This window comes from Lepidochelys kempii, chromosome 1 (assembly GCF_965140285.1).
Source record: "Lepidochelys kempii isolate rLepKem1 chromosome 1, rLepKem1.hap1, whole genome shotgun sequence".
Classification (NCBI taxonomy): domain Eukaryota; kingdom Metazoa; phylum Chordata; order Testudines; family Cheloniidae; genus Lepidochelys; species Lepidochelys kempii.
Genome location: NC_136380.1, coordinates 165,748,442 through 165,767,397, shown reverse-complemented (window position 1 = coordinate 165,767,397; position 18,956 = coordinate 165,748,442). Strand labels below are relative to the sequence as shown.

At 42.4% G+C, this 18,956-nt stretch overlaps 1 protein-coding gene across 7 annotated transcripts in view; it reads left to right on the top strand.

Annotated features, from left to right (window-relative positions):
- Positions 1-913: 913 nt before the first annotated feature.
- IFNAR2 (interferon alpha and beta receptor subunit 2) overlaps positions 914-18,956 on the top strand; it is a 36,852-nt gene continuing 18,809 nt past the window's right edge. For 2 of the 7 annotated variants that reach the window (XM_073361996.1, XM_073361986.1), the window contains exon 1: positions 914-1,149. In XM_073361996.1, the coding sequence (XP_073218097.1) occupies positions 996-1,149 (154 nt within the window). In that variant the 5' untranslated portion in view covers positions 914-995. Of the gene's footprint in view, positions 1,150-5,214; positions 9,014-9,169; positions 9,215-12,971; positions 13,064-18,956 lie in introns of those variants that run through there. The other 5 variants (XM_073362025.1, XM_073362035.2, XM_073362015.1 and 2 more) reach the window with 5 other exon arrangements.

The following is an 18,956-nucleotide window of genomic DNA, read 5'->3' as shown; positions in this document are numbered from 1 at the left end:
GTGGTGAAACACTGGAATGCGTTACCTAGGGAGGTGGTAGAATCTCCTTCCTTAGAGGTTTTTAAGGTCAGGCTTGACAAAGCCCTGGCTGGGATGATTTAACTGGGAATTGGTCCTGCTTTGAGCAGGGGGTTGGACTAGATGACCTTCTGGGGTCCCTTCCAACCCTGATATTCTATGATTCTATGATTCTACCTGAAGGGGCATTCCAAAGAGGACGGAGCTTGGCTATTCTCAGTGGTGGCAGATGACAGAACGAGGAGTAATGGTCTCAAGTTGGAGTGGGGGAGGTATAGGTTGGATCTTAGGAAATAGTATTTCACTAGGACGGTGGTGAAGAAGCACTGGAATGGGTTACCTAGGGAGGCGGTGGTGGAAACTCCATCCTTAGAGGTTTTTAAGGCCCAGCTTGACAGAGCCCTGGCTGGGATGATTTAGTTGGGGATTGGTCCTGCTTTGAGCAGAGGGTTGGACTAGATGACCTCCTGAGGTCCCTTCCAACCCTAATCTTATAGGATTCTAAGTGCAGCAGTAGGGAAGATTTGAGGGGGTGCTGAGTGAGGTGGGGTGTGTGGTGAAGGGGGTTGGAGGGTGCACAGGGGGGCTAGTTGTGGTGGGTGTGCAGGGGGTTGGAGGGTGCTACTAGCTGAGTGGCAAGGGTTTTGGGGGAGCGAGAGGTGTATGGGGCTGTATGGGGTCATTGGGCAGGTTGTAGTGTCTGATTAGGGGATTTGTAGGGGCTGCTGGGGGGTGGTTTATGATCGGGGGCTGTAGGGGGGTTGTGGTGTGTGGTCAGAGGGTGTCTAGGGGAGTGTTGGGGGGTAGTGGTGGATTGGTGGGGAGCTGTAAGGGGTAGTGGGGGGCGGGGGAAGCTGTGGTATATGCGGGGCTGGCTCCCGCCGCAGGCTCACGCACTGGTCACGGTCCTCGCTCTTCTCGGGGAAGCAAGCGGCTCCGCAGTAGCATTTAAGGGAGCCCGGCCAGCGGGGCCTAGGATGTGCAGATGCCCGGAGCTCACGCACCACCCTCGTTCCCGCCCCGCGATGCAGATCCCGCCCAGGCACTTTCGCTTTAGCCCTAAGCCCGGCCCGGGTCGCCATGAGAAGCCGCCGGGCGCCCCGGCTCCTCGGGGGGCCGCGCCGCTGCCAGGTACAGGGGGCGCTGGGGAAGCAGGCGAGCGGATTGCCCGGCAGGGAGCAGGGCAGGGGCCGGCCCCCTCGCCTCCCAGCCCCGGGCCTGTGCTGCCGCGCTCGGCTGGCAGCGGGGCTGGGGCCTTGGGCCGGAGGCTGCAGCTGCGGCCCCCGAGCGCCCCGCTTGCTGCCCCGGGGTGCGGCCGCCTGGGGGTAGCGCCGGGCTCTGGAAGGGCGCGGGGCTGTCGCTGGGGCAGGGAGCCTGTTTCCAGTCAGAGACGTGGTGCGGGAGAGCGGCTGGCTGGGAGGGACTGGGGGGGCCCTTCCAGGGATTTCCCAACACCCCCTCATGTGGTCAGCTAGTTACAGCGCAGTGCTGCCAAGGTAGTCAGTGGTTAGAAATTTGAATTGAAATTTAAAGTGTGTATTTTAATGCTTCAAAGCCCATGCAGTGTTTGATAAAATACTTGTACCTGGAAAAGTATACTAGGTTTGAAAAGTATGAACAAAGACCAGCTTCCTCATACAGCTGTTGGTTTTTCTGACACTGTCAGCATGTTCATTTCCACAATGCTGATCAACCTTATAATTTCAAATCCTGATTTGTAAGCAGGGTCTGACTGAGTTCTGCCTGACTGCTAGTGATGGGAGGGGGGGAAGGCTTCAGGACCAGACTGTATTTACATGAACTCACCTACTCTGCCTAGGTATCCAGCAGACAGAGCTGTGTTACCCAAGTGGTCAATTTGGGTTGGTGGTGGGTTACAAATCACTTTAGTACTGAATATGGGGGTCATGAAATGTTATCCTTATTGTATGATTAAAGGGCAGCAGAACTATACGTAGTCTGTCCTGATTGAGGGGTTCACCCTCAATGCTTAATTTTTGCCAGGGCTGAGCCCCAGCCCCTTGAGGCTTGACAGTTTATAGCCCCAGGACGTCTGGGCTTGCCATATCAGTTATGCAAGTAAAGAGCTTGCTTGAGCTCCAGCACCTCTTTCATTACAGATGAAGTACCGGTTACCCTCAACTGAACTGCACTTGATGATAAGCAAGGGGTTTGGATGGCAGATCCCAGTGGAGCTGGGGGAAGTGAGGGGAGATATAGGCAGGGTTTTTCTTTGGTGGTGAGGGCTGTGCTTAAGAGTCACAGGTACTATTTGACTTGCATCTCTCCTTTATTTAAAAATAAAGCTTATTAGGTGCCAGAGAGTGTCTTTTGTTAAGTGACCACTAGAGCTGAAATCACTAATAATCAGATCTAAGTACTTAGACTTGCTGTAGGACAGTATTTCTGTGGAAGAGACAGCAAGTGCAGGCTAGGCTATGAGGTTCCCACGCTGGGTGTAACCTCAAGAGACTGATTCACAGAGGTGACGGCGCAGGGCCATAAGCAATGGAGTGAATGGTGGCATGATAAACAACAGCAGCCAGAGCAAGTGGCAAGCACCTGGAGGAATGAGCAAGGTGCCTTCTCCTCCGCACCTCCCAGGGTGGGAAGTGAACTCATGAGAAAGCACCTTTGAACTCTGGGTCTTCGCTGACCAAGGACAACAACTATGGGTGGGGTGTGGTAGAGGGAGAAGGAAGGAGCACGTTAAAGGAACATTTGTTGTACTATGTTTTAGTGATGGTTCTAGAATGCTAGACTTATATAAATATACATTTCCTAGTAGGCCAAAATTTTTAAAACAAACACATTTGCCAGGCTTGTTATCTTGAGAGGTCATTATCTTGGGGAGTTTCTGTACTAAACATAATTAATTTCTACATAAGAATGGCCACATTGGATCAGACCAATGGTCCATCTAGCCCAGTACCTCGTCTTCCAACAGTGGCCAATGCCAGGTGCTTCAAAGGGAATTAACAGAACAGGGCAATTAATCGAGTGATCCATCCCCTGTCATCCACTCCCAGTTTCTGGCAAGCAGAGGCTCTCAGAGCATGGTATTGCATCCCTGCCCACGCTGGATAATAGCCATTGATTAACATTTGTTAATTCTGAAGTTGGACACTGTTTCTGAACAAGACCAGCAAATGCTCACTATTGTTCTGCAAGAAACTCAGCTGACTGGTTAGAAGCATTCAGTGCAACAGTGAAAGACTCAGCCGCTGAAAACATGAACTCCCTCACCACATTCAGAAAATGTGCATACATGGCAGATGGATGAACCAGTGCAAATGGGTGTCAAGTATTAAGTCACTGCATACGTTATCTTGAGGTCAGTGGTAGGCTGTATCTCTGACAATCCATGTCTTAGAGTTAAATGCTTGTAAATTGAATTCCAAAGAGATGGCTGTTTATGCATTTGATGGAGCTGCAAACTTCTCCGGAAGACATAGTGGAGTACAAGCTTTGATCAGACAAAAGTGTAACCCTAATCTCTCCAAAACACAATGCAGAGGCCATCTACTCCAACTAGCACTAGTAGGAGTTTCAGAATCTTCAAAAGGCATTTGAAAAGCTATTATACTTTTTTCAGCAAGAGTCCAAAATATAGAAGATACACTGGGACTGAAGTCAAATTAGTCCAATCTGGGAAAACCTGTTGGCTTTCTCAGGAGCGATCCTTGGCTGTTGTCTTAAAATTCCTGCAGCCATTATTATTGACTTTGGAAAGTATCTACCAAGATGGGACAAATCTAAGTAGTGAGGCTGGTGGACGGCTTTTGCTACTAAATTCAGAGAAGACAATTGTCCTTCTCTCTTATAAGTCTACTGTTGAAACCGCTTGGGGCATTAAACAATGCCAACCAGGCATCTGCTACAACAGTAGTAGATCTCTGTCCAACAGTGGAAGCTATGCTTGGATCAATCAGATATCCATTGAAAACATACTGGAAGAAGCAAAGACTTAAGTTCAGAAGTTGACTATTTAGGGCACGTCTATTGACTCTTTAAATGAAGAGGACAAGAAGTGTATGTTAAACCACCTGAAAAAAATATAAAATACTCAGACTTGATTCTTACATCTTTACAACAGCAACTTCTTCATTCTATCAACCTCTACATAGCTTTTACAGATGCGTGTCTTATAGAACACTGACAGTTGAGTGGAATGAGGTACTACCTGCAATGGGACTGCCCTGTGATCATGACAGATTAGAGAGTTTGAACACAAAGTGGAATATCATATGATGAACCAATGAAGATTTGACTTCAACTTCTTCATCGCTAGTGGTTTGACCCAATTTTTAGGCTATGTTTCCTGGAATGAAAGTAGTAAGAATTAATCTCTTTCTAGTCCCAGTCACAACAGCTACAGTTGAGCATTTTTTCCTTATTGAATAGAATTTTGTGTTCTGAAAGAAGTCGCTTTCTGCGGGATCGTGAGCATATCTTGAAGGACTGGAAGTACCGGGCACATAAGAAGCCACCAAAAATGAATGCACTGCATTTGAGAAGTTAACTAACAGACTTGTGCAAAATTACAACAAGAAACCAAGAAGGATGTAGATATAGTGCTTCATAGTAGGCTTCTGTAGCCAATTTTAAATTTGTGTGATATTTAAAAACAGGAGTTAAATCTAATAAAGTGGTCATGAAACATTTTTCAGTTTTTACTACGGTGCAATACAGCCCACATTTGCCCTAACGATCTCACCCCTCATTGGTCCTCACCACCCCCCACCCATATTTTGAACACCCCCACCTAATTTGAATTCCTGGTGAAAACACTGGCACCAAGCCTACTCAAGTTCAAGGTGTGTGTGGGGGGGGGTCGCAGAGATGTCTGGGATTTTCTTCTGCTCTGCTGCAGACCGCAGCTCTTCCAGAGGACAGAGCTGTTACAAGCAGGAGGGATTGAAGAGTGGAAGCAAGTAGGTCATTTTTACCTCCACTCCTTGCTTGCCCTCCTGAGGTCTACCACACTGGAAGAGAAGCCCCTGCGAACATTTGGAGAAATACTGAGGATACTCTGTTCCCACCCACCCACACCCATGTCCCTGCACTGTTGTAGTTCAAGTGTAGACAGGACTTATGCAGATGGGAGGAGTTCTACCCTTTCTCTAGTTAATCCAGCTGCCTAAGCAGCAGTAGTTAGTGCTAGGTTGAGGAAAGAATTCTTCCATTGACCTAGCACTGTCTGCATGGACACTTAGGTCAGTTTAACTAGATCACTGAAGCGTGTGGATTTTTCATACCCCTGCCCTGAGCAACATAGTTGGATTAATCTAAATTTCTCATGTAGCCCAGCCTTTAGGCTCATGGAGGCCACCCCAAGTGGCCCATGGGCCTTAATAAGTTTGTTTAATCTTTGGCTGTTTGCTAAGGGGCTGATGAGCCAAGAGAGTTTGTGGGTCACTAAAAGTAATGAACTGTTTTGGGGAGGAGTAGCTAAGCAACCTAAGGCTCATGGGAGTTGAGGAAATGATGAGCCTCTTAAGGGCCCAAGGTGGACCAGGTCTCATGAGGTTCACAGAGATAAGGAGATTGTCAGGGGGCTGGAGAGCTTACTAAGGCCATGTCTAAACGTACTGCACTGTAGCAGTACAGCTGTACGAATGTAGCTGCACGCATCTAGCAAAGACATGTTATGCCGATGGGCGAGAGCTCCCCCTTTGCATAATATCACTTCAGTGAATGGCAGAAGCTATGTCAGCAGGAGAAGTTCTCCCACCAACATAGGGCTGGACACACAAGCGATTATGTTGGTGTAAGTTATGGCGCTCAGGAGGTGATTTATTCACACCTCTGAGTGACATAAATTATGCCAGCATAGGCTATAGTGTAGACTTAGCTTAAGTTTTAGGGGAGTCAGAGGCAACAGGTAAGGGAATAAGAAAAGGAGTACTTGTGGCACCTTAGAGACTAGCAAATTTATTTGAGCAGAAGCTTTCGTGAGCTACAGCTCACTGCATTGGATGCAAGGTAAGGGAATGTTCACTTGCTGGAACTCCTTTTATGGGGACTAAGGAGCAACACAAGGTAGCCTGATGGAATGTGACAAGGGTTCAAGAGTCTCTTCTTGGGGGATGGGCAGCAGAATGTGGACAGACTTTTCCCCTGATTCTGCTGATCCTCCAAGCTTCTTGCCAGGCATAGTCCCACCCAACTTCCCATTTCTGCAAGAGAGCCCCAGTCCTGTAGACATTAGGAGGCCAATTGGAGAGGAACCCCCCTCCTATTTATGTACTGATACTGAGGGCCTGCAAGGTTTAGAGGAATGGGACTTTTCAGTAGATCTGCAGCAGGCAAATCTTTGTTCCCCTGGATATCTTTATGCAAGATTAGTCAGTTAAAAGGGTGATGGTGGTATTGTTCACTTCATTTACAGTCCAGCTATCAGACTGCTGTTCATGAGAGTTTGGCCTGAAATATTGCAGACACATATCAGTGTTTTTATAGAATATCATGGTTGGAAGGGACCTCAGGAGGTCATCTAGTCCAACCCCCTGCTCAAAGCAGGACCAATCCCCAGTTTTTGCCCCGATCCCTAAATGGCCCCCTCAAGGATTGAACTCACAACCCTGGGTTTAGCAGGCTAATGCTCAAACCACTGAGCTATCCTTTCCCCTTGTCCCCCCCGCATTATATAGTATAACAACCTTGAATGGTAATAAAGTTAAACAGCCAATATTAGAAACCTGCGAATTCAGAGTTGAGTTTGAATTCTCAAGTAGGACACTGATTAAGGGGATGGCTCGTTTGAGTGCTAGTTCTTTCCTAGTGAACCCTGAGGCCTCATTTTCACTAAAAAGTTATGTCGACCCATCTACATCACTCAAAAGTGTCAAATCCACCCCCCTGAGAGATGTAGTTTTAAGCTGAGCTAACCCCGGTGTACATAGTGCTAGATCAATGGAGGAATTCTTCCACTGACCTAGCTACTGCCTCTCAAGGAGGTGGATTGACTATAGCAACAGAGAATCGCTCCTGTTGTTGTAGTGATGTTCTGCAGCAACATAGCTGCAGCTGTGTCATGTTCCGAGTGTAAACATAGCCTGAGGCAAAGTTTCACAGTTCTGTGTAATGGAATACTGACAGTTATGTCCAGAATAGTCATCAGCAAGTGTGACTGCAGTGCTATTGTAGAAGTGAGGCTGTGGAAAAAAACTTATTTCCACCATTCTTTCCATTGGAGTTTCAGTGTCCATATACAGATCCAAATCACCAAGTTTGCATTCTGTCATTGTGGATGTAGGGAAAACCCTTTTCAAGAGGGACACATGCTGTTTTTTCCAAGTATTAGAAGTTGAAAGGGAAATTAAGGATTGGTAATTGACAAATTCCTTATCCCAAAAACTACAAATTGTATTAAAGTTAACCAAAGCTTAATTTCAAAGTCAACTTGCATTTTGATAGCAATTTCTTAAAGAAGTTTTATGCCCATAACGTGTGGCTAAATCAGACTTGAAGAAACCAATAGAGTATGGTATTTTGCCACTTCCCATTATATTTTTAGATTTATGGATGTCCACAGCAAGGGCCTCGACTTCTTTTCAGCTTGTTTTAACACACACAAGTCACTGACAGATGTTTTAGATGGAGAACTGTAAAACTGATCCATAAATGAAGTCATCTGTGACAAATTGGAGTTTTCCCTCTTTCAATTTATTTCTCTCCCTGAAAGATCCAAATCAACAAATACTTCCTTAAGCTTAATTATAAAAAGCTAACACTGCAATACTTTGGCTCCATTCAGAGAATATAATGTGGTTGCAACTCTAGTGGGGCAGAATTGTTATTTGAATGTATCTCAACAGATGCAATTTTAAAAGTTTCTAGTATTTGGTGGTGGTTGTGGGCTTTTTTTTAAAAATATAAAATTTAAAAAAGTATATGCATTGTAAGAACATTTATGTGCCTGCAAGCCTTTGCCTCAGCTTCTCTTTTTTTTTTTTTGGTAAATTTATATTGTCAGAGGGATTGCTCTTGTACTTCTGAGGTTTTTTTTCCTGTAACAAAAATATTTAGAAAGCACTAGAGAAAATGTTGAAGAGATGACCATTTGAGTTCATTAACTGTGAAGTAGGTGAGCATTAAATGCTGTAACTAGTCTTTAGATTTGACTGTCTCCCATTTTACAAAAGGCCAGATAAAATCCCTTTTAAGTAAGAAGATTTCCAGGTTGATGTATAACTTCAGGATGACAGATTTAGCCATATGTAATCCCTTATGCTACATCACAGATTAGAATTAATTATGCACTATAATTCCATAAACAGTGTTTTCTGCTGCTGCTAAGTGCTGACTGTTTATAAGAGACACTACATCCAAACAACTGAAAGAATTTAGTTTACTTTTCTTAGGTGGTTACTGTTTCATTAATATTTGGAAATACACGTGTTATAGGGATGGTGAAACTACGTTCTGTCAATGCTTGGGGCATGCCTGTTTGTTTTTAAGATGACCTTTCAATGTCAGGGAGGGACTCTAGAAAGAAAGAATTTACTTTAACACTTGCATTTATCTCCTCTTTGTACAATACTAACCTGTTGGAGTGTAGTGTATCACTGTAGAATATGACAGGTTTCAGAGTAACAGCCGTGTTAGTCTGTATTCGCAAAAAGAAAAGGAGTACTTGTGGCACCTTAGAGACTAACCAATTTATTAGAGCATAAGCTTTCGTGAGCTACAGCTTACTTCATCAGATGCATATCGTGGAAACTGCAGCAGACTTTATATATACAGAGAGAATATGAACCAATACCTCCTCCCACCCCACTATCCTGCTGGTAATAGCTTATCTAAAGTGATCATCAGGTGGGCCATTTCCAGCACAAATCCAGGTTTTCTCACCCTCCACACAAATTCACTCTCCTGCTGATGATAGCCCATCCAAAGTGACAACTCTTTACACAATGTGCATGACAATCAAGTTGGGCTATTTCCTGCACAAATCCAGCATTTACAGTGATGTACATTTGGGTGATGTCAGGTATGTGGCATTGTACTGATTTACCTCTGTATTAGTGTAATTTATTTAATGTTTAATCCCTTTCATTTATAAAGGGTCATGTAATGTGTTTCTTGTAGTGTTTCTTCTGTCTGCTAAAGGCTTCTTTTTCCATTCTCTTTTCTTCCTTTCCTGCAGGGTTGTTTGCATGTGTATTTAGACCTTTCAGCTACAGAAGTGTGTGTAAGTAATTTAGTTCCCTGGATTAAAAAGTTTCGATACACCTCTAACAGCAGTATTAAGCAGCCATGCTGAGAACAGAAATTCAGTCCTTCAGTTAAGGAGGATTTTGAAATTTCAAAATCTGGTTTCATTCTGACATAGAACAAAACCAAAATTTCAAAGTTCTCCACAAAAATGTAGATCCAAAAAGAGTTTTAGAAACATTGAAAAGGCATTGTTTTGACCTTTTCAAAATGTTTCTGATTCTCCCCAACCTGCCCAGAGTCCTAGCAACCCAGTAGGTGGGCAGGCTGGTAGGAAATCTGCCTGGTTTCTGTCAGAATTTATTCAAGACATCTTCACAGAACACTTAGATTTGATGAATATGCTAGTTCTGATGGGAAAATTTAACTAAGTTTTCCAACAAGCTGTACTGCTTAACCACAAAGTACTGAATCTTGTTAGCATGTTACTTGATTTCAAACCAGTATCATTTTAAAGATAAATTATTCATTGTATCATATGCATGACTGTATGGACATGCCTGTTACCTTTAGGACTCTGTTCTAAATATTCTGCTGAATAACCAAAGTAACTAATACATCTACCTTGCATAGCACTAGATATTCAGTACTTTGCATTTATCTTGTGATTTATTGTAAGGATTAAGATTAAAAGAAATATCCTTGTTTTGGAAATTGACACAGTAATGTAGATGTGCAAACTTGAACAATGGTTTCATTCAATAGCTGATCATGTCTAAGCTTTCTGTTGAAGAGCATTCCATCACTTTTCAAAAACACATTCCATTGCGGGTTTAGGGGCTGGTTCTGAAAATGTTTACATTTATGCTTGACTTTGCACACGATTATTTTCACCGACTTCAGTGGACTACTCGTATGTCCAGATAAACATGTGCATAAAATGTTTGCAGGATCAGGGTCTGGGGCAAGACCCTGCAAAGAGGTGGTCTTGGGAAGCCCATTTTGAATAGATGGATATTTTAAGGATCCAATCCTTCAAAGGTGACACGCTACTAAAGTGTACTTCTGCTCTTTAAAGTGACTGTAAAAAGGGCATTGTGAGGTTCCAGTTATTGTCTTTCAGTGGCATCTGAATGAAGTTTGCTCATTGCTGTTAAATATTTTCATTAATGACTGGGATAATGGAGTAGATTATAAAATTTGCAGAGGACACCAACCTGGGAGGGTTGCAAGCACTTGGGAGGACAAGATTAGAATTTAAAATTATCTTGATTAATTGGTCTGAAATTAGTAAAGACAAGTGCATAGTACTATATTTAGGAAGAAATAAATAACTGGCTAGGCAGCAGTATGGCAGAAAAAGGATCTGAGAGTTATAGTGGAGCACAAATTGAGTCAGCAGTGTGATGCTGTGGCAAAAAAGGCAAATATTCTAGGATGTATTAACAGGAATACCATCTGTAAGACCCAGGAAGTAGTTGGCCTGAGCTGCTTAGCACAGGCAACACCTCAGAGTACTGTGCCCAGTTCTGGGTCATGAACAACTTTAAGTCATGAACAAATTAGAGTCGGAGGATAGCAACACAAATAAGGAGGCTTAGAAAAACCATGATCTATGAGGAAAGGTTGAACGTATTGGATATGCTTAATCCAAAGAAGGCCCAGGATGGGAGCAAAAATATTTCTTTAAATATTGGAAAGGTTGTTATAAGTTCAGTTTGATTGATCAGTTCTGTTTGTTTAACAAAGGTAGGACAAGTAGGAATTGGCTTTATCTGTAGTAAGGGAGATTTAGGTTAGATATTAGGAAAAGAAGAAAAAAAAACCACACTTAACCACCCTTACTATTAATTTCTTGGAACAGGATACATGAGGAAGTTGTGTAATCCCCATTCTTGGAGGTTTATAAGAACAGGGTAGATAAATATCTGAATACCTGTAAGGAATGGTCTAGGTATACTTAATCCTGCCTCAGCAGGGGGGTATGGATTTGATAGCCGCTCCAGGTCCCGTCCAGCCCTACATTTCTAAAAAGTAGAAAGTGTTTTTTTCTAACTGTCTAACCTGTAAAATTTCCCCAAGACATAGTCAAAACTGTTATTTCTGGTGAGAACGCTTGAGCCAGAAACAAGATTTCTTCAGGACAAATTATGCCCTCATTTATATCTGTTCATGGAAAGCAATCAGGTTGCAAAAATGGAACTTAGTGCACTGTTTGGAATTTATGGCTACATCCTGAAAATATTTTACCAATATTAAGATGATAGAATAATTATGGCCAAGAGTAATATAATTATGAAGTCTATTTTGTGCATCTTGAATTTCCCCTCATGTTCCACATCTTTCCAAAAAGATTAATTGTTAAAGCCACATATTTTAGTAGCCTTTCACATACAGTCAAACCATTTTTTATGTTGGATCTAGTGGCATAGTGCTCCCAACTGTCACAGTTCAGAGCACCTGCATTTCTCCTCAGTGTTCCAGCAAGGGCACCCACTCTAGGCTCCCAGTTCCACAGCAGTTTTCCCATTTGGATGGAAACATGTTCCTCTCCCATCTAACTGGGGTATTTCCAGGGTGCATCATTTCCTGCCTACATTGCGTTATCCTCAGAGGCAGGCTGCCCAAACAGAACCTGCTTGCTTTCTCTTCAGATACCGTAACAGGGTAATTGCTATGGCCTACTTTTTTTCCTCTAATGTTTATTACCTTGAGTATACATTTAAAACAAGAACCCACACACGCTAATTAGCTTAGAGTTAACACCTATTGTTGTCCTTCATGACCGAAGATGACTCCAGCAGCTATTTTATGTCTTCCAAGTACGATTGTGGCTAAAAAAGCCAAGGAAAGAATGGCAGTCCTTTCTGTATGAAGTGCATACATAGTGTAATACTGAGGAAGGGATTACAATCTCTGTCTCCCGAGTCTGCTGCTGTTTGCAGCTCAGCCTCTGTGCCTCAAGATCCCTACAGCAGTTAATCTCGAACTGGGTAACCCCATCATTGACCACTGCTTGCCAGAATGATCTGTTTCTGATGTGTCTCAGCATTAATGTTGCATTGTTTCAAGTTATGCTATAGTGTATCCTTGAAACATTTCTTCTGGTCACTTTGCAGACGGTTGCCCAACTTCAGTTTCCATACTGCAACTACTTTGGCATCCTGGTGATGTCCATCCAGCCCAGAGTAATTGTGATACAATAAGCATGGCTTCAATCTCTGTGGAGTGACTACTTCCACAACCTCATTAATGGCAATTTTTGGAATTAATAGACACTGGGTTTTTCTTCCCCATGGTATAGTTCGGAGAAAAAAAAAATTGGAAGTGGGTCATTTGCATTCCTCAGGTACTTCCTAGGATATCCAGTTCACAGATATTGTTCCAAAAAGTCCTTTGAATTTCATAAAAGCTTCCAGAGATTGGTCAGTCTCCAAGAGAAGGTACATACATACAGGCCCACAACACCACAGACAGAATTGTGTTTAATACAGTGGACCCCAAAGATGTTCAACTTAATTTGATAAAGGTCATTCAGGATATTGTCAGTCTGTCACACTGTTTTCATATAAACTCTTAATGAAAATACACATAGGCAAACATTTGTTTAAAGAATAAATTATCTGAAACACTACAAACCCTGCATCTCTCATGTTAAAGAGACTGTTTCATCCCAGTTCTCATATGACATTAAAGGTGTGATATCAGCTCTTCTAAAAGCACAACAGGGCTTCTGTAGTATCAATCATCCAGTAATTATGCTGAAGTTGAAGTTTTGCTTGGTATAATTGCAGATCCAGAAGTAAAATGAGTGCTTCAATCAATAAGATGTGCTTCTAAATCATTATGGCAGTAGTGATTGTACCACTGTGTTTTTGTCAACTTGGTAAGTTACTTATTTCTTTGTACTGGATAGAACATTAACAGTGCTGATCATTCATTGATTACACTCTTCCTTCTGAGTAATTACTGACCTAATGTACCATCATGCTATTAGAGAGAACTGTACTGTTAGAAGTGCTGCCTTTTGACTAAGGCACACAATCAAGGTCCAGACTGCTAGTGGTCCGTAAAGATTCCATGGCATTTTTTAATAATGGGGTGCTCTGGAACAACTTGTTGCATTCTACATCCCTAAATTCCCCTGTACTTTCAGATGGGGAGAGGATTTTTCATTTCCTGTCCTAAACTTTTGTATGCTATTCCTGTAGGATTTTAAATCATTGGAATTTAGCAGGGTTAATACCCTAACATTGTTATACTTATAAGAAGCACATGAGATCTTTCTCACACACACACACGTGCGCTGGTGTAGAGTTACCAGTCCAGAGCCTGGATCAATCTAGTGGCCAGCCAGATTGGTCGCAGAGGGGAGCAGGGCTCTGTCGGTCGCGATCAGATGCTCCTGAAGTGTGGCAAGATGAACCCAAAGTCCCATGGCCAAGCACCCTGTTCTTATAGTCCTTTTTCTCTGTTGAAGTCTATAGATTTTGCCGTGTCAGTTTCTGACTGGTTACTCCTTGATTGGTGTTAACATTCCAAAAACACCTATGAAAGGGTCATCCTGTCCTGGCTTCAATTTAATCAATTGTCCTGTCTTTAGGGGTGCTAGCCTCCACCTCAGGGTCATCAAATCTGCCCTTCCTCAATCATGGGTGCCCGTTGATGGTTCTTTAGCATCAACAAATTTCAATAAGTGTCTTCGCTCCTCCTTTCTTGACCATCTGGTCAACAATGGCCTTCACACCTTATCTTTTCCTGATGCATGCATTCATTCCTCATTCACACAAAGTCTTACAGAGACCAAACAGTCTTTTACAGAGACTTTGAGAATACAAACAGTATTTTATAATCAAGCAAGAAAGGCATTACAAATTAAACCTTAAAGAAAAGGAGTACTTGTGGCACCTTAGAGACTAACCAATTTATTTGAGCATGAGCTTTCGTGAGCTACAGCTCACTTCATTGGATGCATACCGTGGATGCATCCGATGAAGTGAGCTATAGCTCACGAAAGCTCATGCTCAAATAAATTGGTTAGTCTCTAAGGTGCCACAAGTACTCCTTTTCTTTTTGCGAATACAGACTAACACGGCTGTTATTCTGAAACCTGAAAATAAACCTCATTAAGTTTTATAACCAAGACAGTTTACATTGAGACCCAGGCCTCCAATGTTCCTCTAATCTACTTAACAGACAGTAGAGAATACTGTCTTACTAACTAAACCTTAAGAACTAAAGAGGGCCCAATTTGTAATGCATATGGGAAAACAGACTTTCTGAATAGCAGAAAGGAATGACCCTCTGGGACTATGAAAGGGTGGCTAGCAGGATGAAATCAAATCCTACATTAATACTTATGGTACAAGTATAAAATCCTGCTCCTACAACATTATACAACTAAAAAATCTGGCTCATCTGCCATTTTAACAGGAAACTGCTTTGGCAGATTCATTTAACTCTATAGAAAAAGAAACAGAATAAGCAGTGAATTTATTTGCCCTGAAGATTCCCCATTTAACTTGCAAATCATATCCCTTTGCATTCTCATTCCTCCTCTAATCTAAACCAAGATACAGCTTCTTCCAGTTTGTTTCCTCTTGCTATCTGAGGCCAGAACTGTACACAAATTGTGTACCAGTATCACTATTTTGGATAAGGGTGTGATTTTAAAAAAAAAAAAAAATCTTGAAATAGCTTTGCTGGTACAATCCCCTGTGTGAATGCAGTTATAAGAGTGCTGATTCACATACTGGAAGAGGAATAAGCTATTGTGGTAGAAGACACTTTTATACCAGTAAAACTGCATCCACATTAGCAGGTTGTACCACTTCAACTATACTTGTACAGTTGAAGTGGTACAACTTTTGTACCTATTCAGGACCTCAATCATATTGAAGAAAGAGCACTCTATAAGGAAAGTAGTAGCTGAAAGCTGGCACTGTTGCCCAGGTGTAATTTGTAGAGCTGTGTTTAAAAAAAAAAAAAAAAGTCAAAAATGGCTGTTGTTGGTCAGCAATAGTAATGACAAAACCTGGTGATGGCCTAATCGGAAAGAGCTCTTTTCCATGCTTGTAGCTGTTCTGATCACTTCACACTAACACAACTGATGTTCTAAGCTTCAGAGTGACATTAGTCATTGTGTGTTGTGCTGGGCTATTTGTTCATGTGATGAATGAGGGGCACATGCTGTTGTGAGGGGGTCTCTAAGTTTGGCATTATTGTGCATCCTTGTTATATGGGTGTGTAACAGGGTTCACTCACCTCTTGCGAGCACCCTCTTGGCTGCGTGTATGCCTGCACACTCACTCTGATTGTCCCTCCTCGGGAAACGTCTTCACCCTCTTGGGGCTTCCTGGCTACAACTCTCCAGCTGGGCCACTATAGTTCAGTTCCCCGCTCTGGGACAGTGCCTCACTGTCCAGGCCACTTGTGCCCTCCTTCCTTCTGCCCCCCCACCCTTTAGCCACTGGAAGGGCACAGGACACACCCAGGTCTGCTCACTACTCCAGGTCCCAGCCCAGGGACACTGTAGAGATCAGCTGTCGCTGTGTCCTTTTATCTAAGTCATGCTGCTCCTCTAATTCCCTGACCCACTTCCCTGCAGCTCTGTGCCATCATCACCCTTACCTCAGGGCCTTGTCCTGATGGAGGCCGCACAACCAGCTCAGGGCTTCTTCTTGCTCTCTCTGCCTTCTGGCAACACTACCTCATCCGAGGTCCTATAGCTCTGTCAGCCAGCCATACACCTTCAGCTCCTGCAAGGAACTGTACTCCTTATGGCCTTGAAGCTCTTTTTATACTAGGCTGCTGGGCCCTGATTGGCTGTGTCCCACACAGCCACTCTAGACAGCTTGGAGGACCCACTCCACTGCCCCTTTTTTGGGGTGAGGTATGGCAGTTCCATGAGGTCTCCAGCAGGGGGCCTCAGAGGATCTGGTATACTCCATCACACGGTAATTGTGTTGATTGGCATCTAGAAAACTGTGCTGGGAGATTTGTATTGACTTGTGTGGATGGCAGTTGGCGCACAGGTATGGTGGGTGGGCCAACTACTCCACCAATGGTGCAGTCTCCATCATAGAACTAATGAAATTGCTGCATGCAAATTAGCTGTAGAATACAGGTACACCACACAAGTTTAATTTACAGTATCTGTACACCACACTGTATAATTTGTAAAGTCAGAATAGCTGAGAACTTAATTGGCTGGTAAAAGACTGCAAAACCCTGTGATGGTTTAGCCTGGTGATATTCTGAACAAAGAGTCTTCAACCATTCTTGTGGCTGCTTCCATTGCTTCATATTGGTTCAGCAGACATTTTAGGTTTCATAGTGACAGAATGACATTCCTGGAATCTTATTATATTGCTGACAAATATGATTTAATGTTAAGGCTCACCAAGTTTGTTGATGTAAGGAAACTTGGTTGTTGAGGGTGATGTGAATGCTCCAGAGTAGGAATTTCACCCATTGTGCTTGCCAAAGAAGTTAATAATTTTTAAAAATTATTAACTGTTGAGGACAGAGACTAAACCTTCTACTAAGTTGTTTTATAGCTGTAGTTTCAGTTACAACTTTTTTTTAAATTTTAAAAAAAAGTAGTAGCAGTAGTGTGTTTCTTACAGAAGTGGTAGGGCCTGATCCAACTCCCACTGACATCACTTGAAAACTTTCTGTTTATTTCATTGGGAGCTGGATCAGTATCATAACAAAGCAGAAGTAATATCTTATTTGTGTAGTGGAAGCACTCAAAAGGTACTAGCTGCTACATGTATGGGAAGAGAGAGAGAGTTCCTGCCCCCAAAAGCTTAAAATCTTAACTTACGTTACTCTACATATTATAAAAGTTATAGAATATTTTTAAAGCAATGTTTTACTATTCATCCCACTTGACCAAACTTTTCTAAAATAGTTGATAATCTAATGCAGGAAATAAATTGTTCTAGTTCTCTTGATTTTTCTGCTCTTTTTGACGACAGTTCTAATAGATTTTTGTTGTGCAGTCATAGGGAGGAGGAAGGGCTATGACAGGAAAGATGTCTTGTGGTTAAGTCACAGACTGGAACTCAAGAGAAAAGGTTTCTGTTGGGTGCCACCACAGATTTACTGCGTGGTTTTGAGCAAATTGCTTAATCTGTGTGAGAGTTGGTTCCCAAGGATACTGGGAGGATAAAATTATGTGAGAGGCATTTAGTTACAATAGTGAGGAACATCGCAGAAATGTCTCTAAATTTGTCTGCAGTTTCGAGGATTCTACATTGGTATCTTATTGTTTAATTTCAGTAATTAGGACACTTCATTTACACTATAATAAGAGCAATTGGGGGTATTTCCAGGAAATAATTCTTGTATCAGTGTTCCAATATTAGACTGGAAAGTCTTTCCCCATGTACAATCAAATGTTATACTGTATTACATTTTGCATTATAAGCATGCATGATTGAGTTAAAAGCTTGTCTTTTCAATTGTAGCAAGAAATTTGCTATTTCAGCAAATTTAGACCTCTGGGGACATTTCACTTTATTTTGTATCTCATTTGTCTGCATTGTGATCATGTAGTTTATTTCACTGCTAAGTTGTATATCACTCTGCTCATTGACTGAAACTTTTAAATTAAAACAAGAATGACTTTCCCTAATAGAACATTCAGACAATAAATACAAAAATGTTACTAGCTTGTATCAATGCTGGATAACTCCTTCCAATGTGTCCAAGCTTATTAACCTCCTCCTTAACCTGGGATGATGTCCCACTACAATCTTGAACCCACTTTGAATTAAGGTGGGTTTGCCTTAATTTGCAGTCCTCCATTCAATGTTCATGTATTTTAAGACTCCTTTCAAAATCTTCTATGCTGTGACTTTTGTTAAAAAGCTTAAAATTGTTATATTTATTGTAGCACCTAGGAGCCTTAGCCCATTGTGCTAGGTGCTGTACAAACAAAATAAAAAGGTTGTCCAAGCCCCAAAGATCTTACAAATTAAGTATAAGATAGGAAGTATAATAGGTGGATACCAACAGGCAGGAGTATTTAAAAAAAAAACAAACCAATGTTGGTCAGCTTGGTAGGCAGTGGTACCAGTGCAACAGTGGCCTACTCATTGATTTTTTGGAGGCATCATGGTAAATGAGAGTTTTAAGGAAAGATTTGAAGGACAATGAGGTAACTTGGCAAGAGCTCCCCATAAACATCCCTGAAGTGCGAGGGTCAGGATGGAAGAAAGTACAAAGGTGCTTGTATGAAAATTTAACAAGTGGGCAATGGAGGTTGGCATTATTGGCCAGTTGGAGGTGGGGGTTGACATCTGAATAGTAAATGAGAGATGGTAGGGAGGGTGGGGATAGTCCGTGAAGGTCTTTGAAAGTGACAGGCAACTTACATTTGATGCAATAAAGAAGAGGGAGTCAGAAACAGGATGCAAAGAGAGGGGTAACATGGTCAAAGCAATGGGCTAGTGGAATGATATTTGCCGCAGCATTCTGAGTGGATATGAGTGGGGTAAGATTGTGTTTTGTCAAAGCCAGAGTAAAGGATGTTGCAGCAGTTGAGATGCTAGATGATGAGTCTAGATGAGGGTTTTAGCTGTGTGGATGAAAGGAAAGACTGTATTTTAGAGATGTTTTGCAGAAAGGATCTGCAAAATTTAGATATAGCTGGGACATGGGGACCTAGAGAGGTCTGAATTGAAGATGCCCAGGTAATAGGCCTGACTGACAGGCAAGATGCTGGTGCTGTCCACAGTGATCGAGAAAGGAGGGAGCCTGGATGGCTTTTG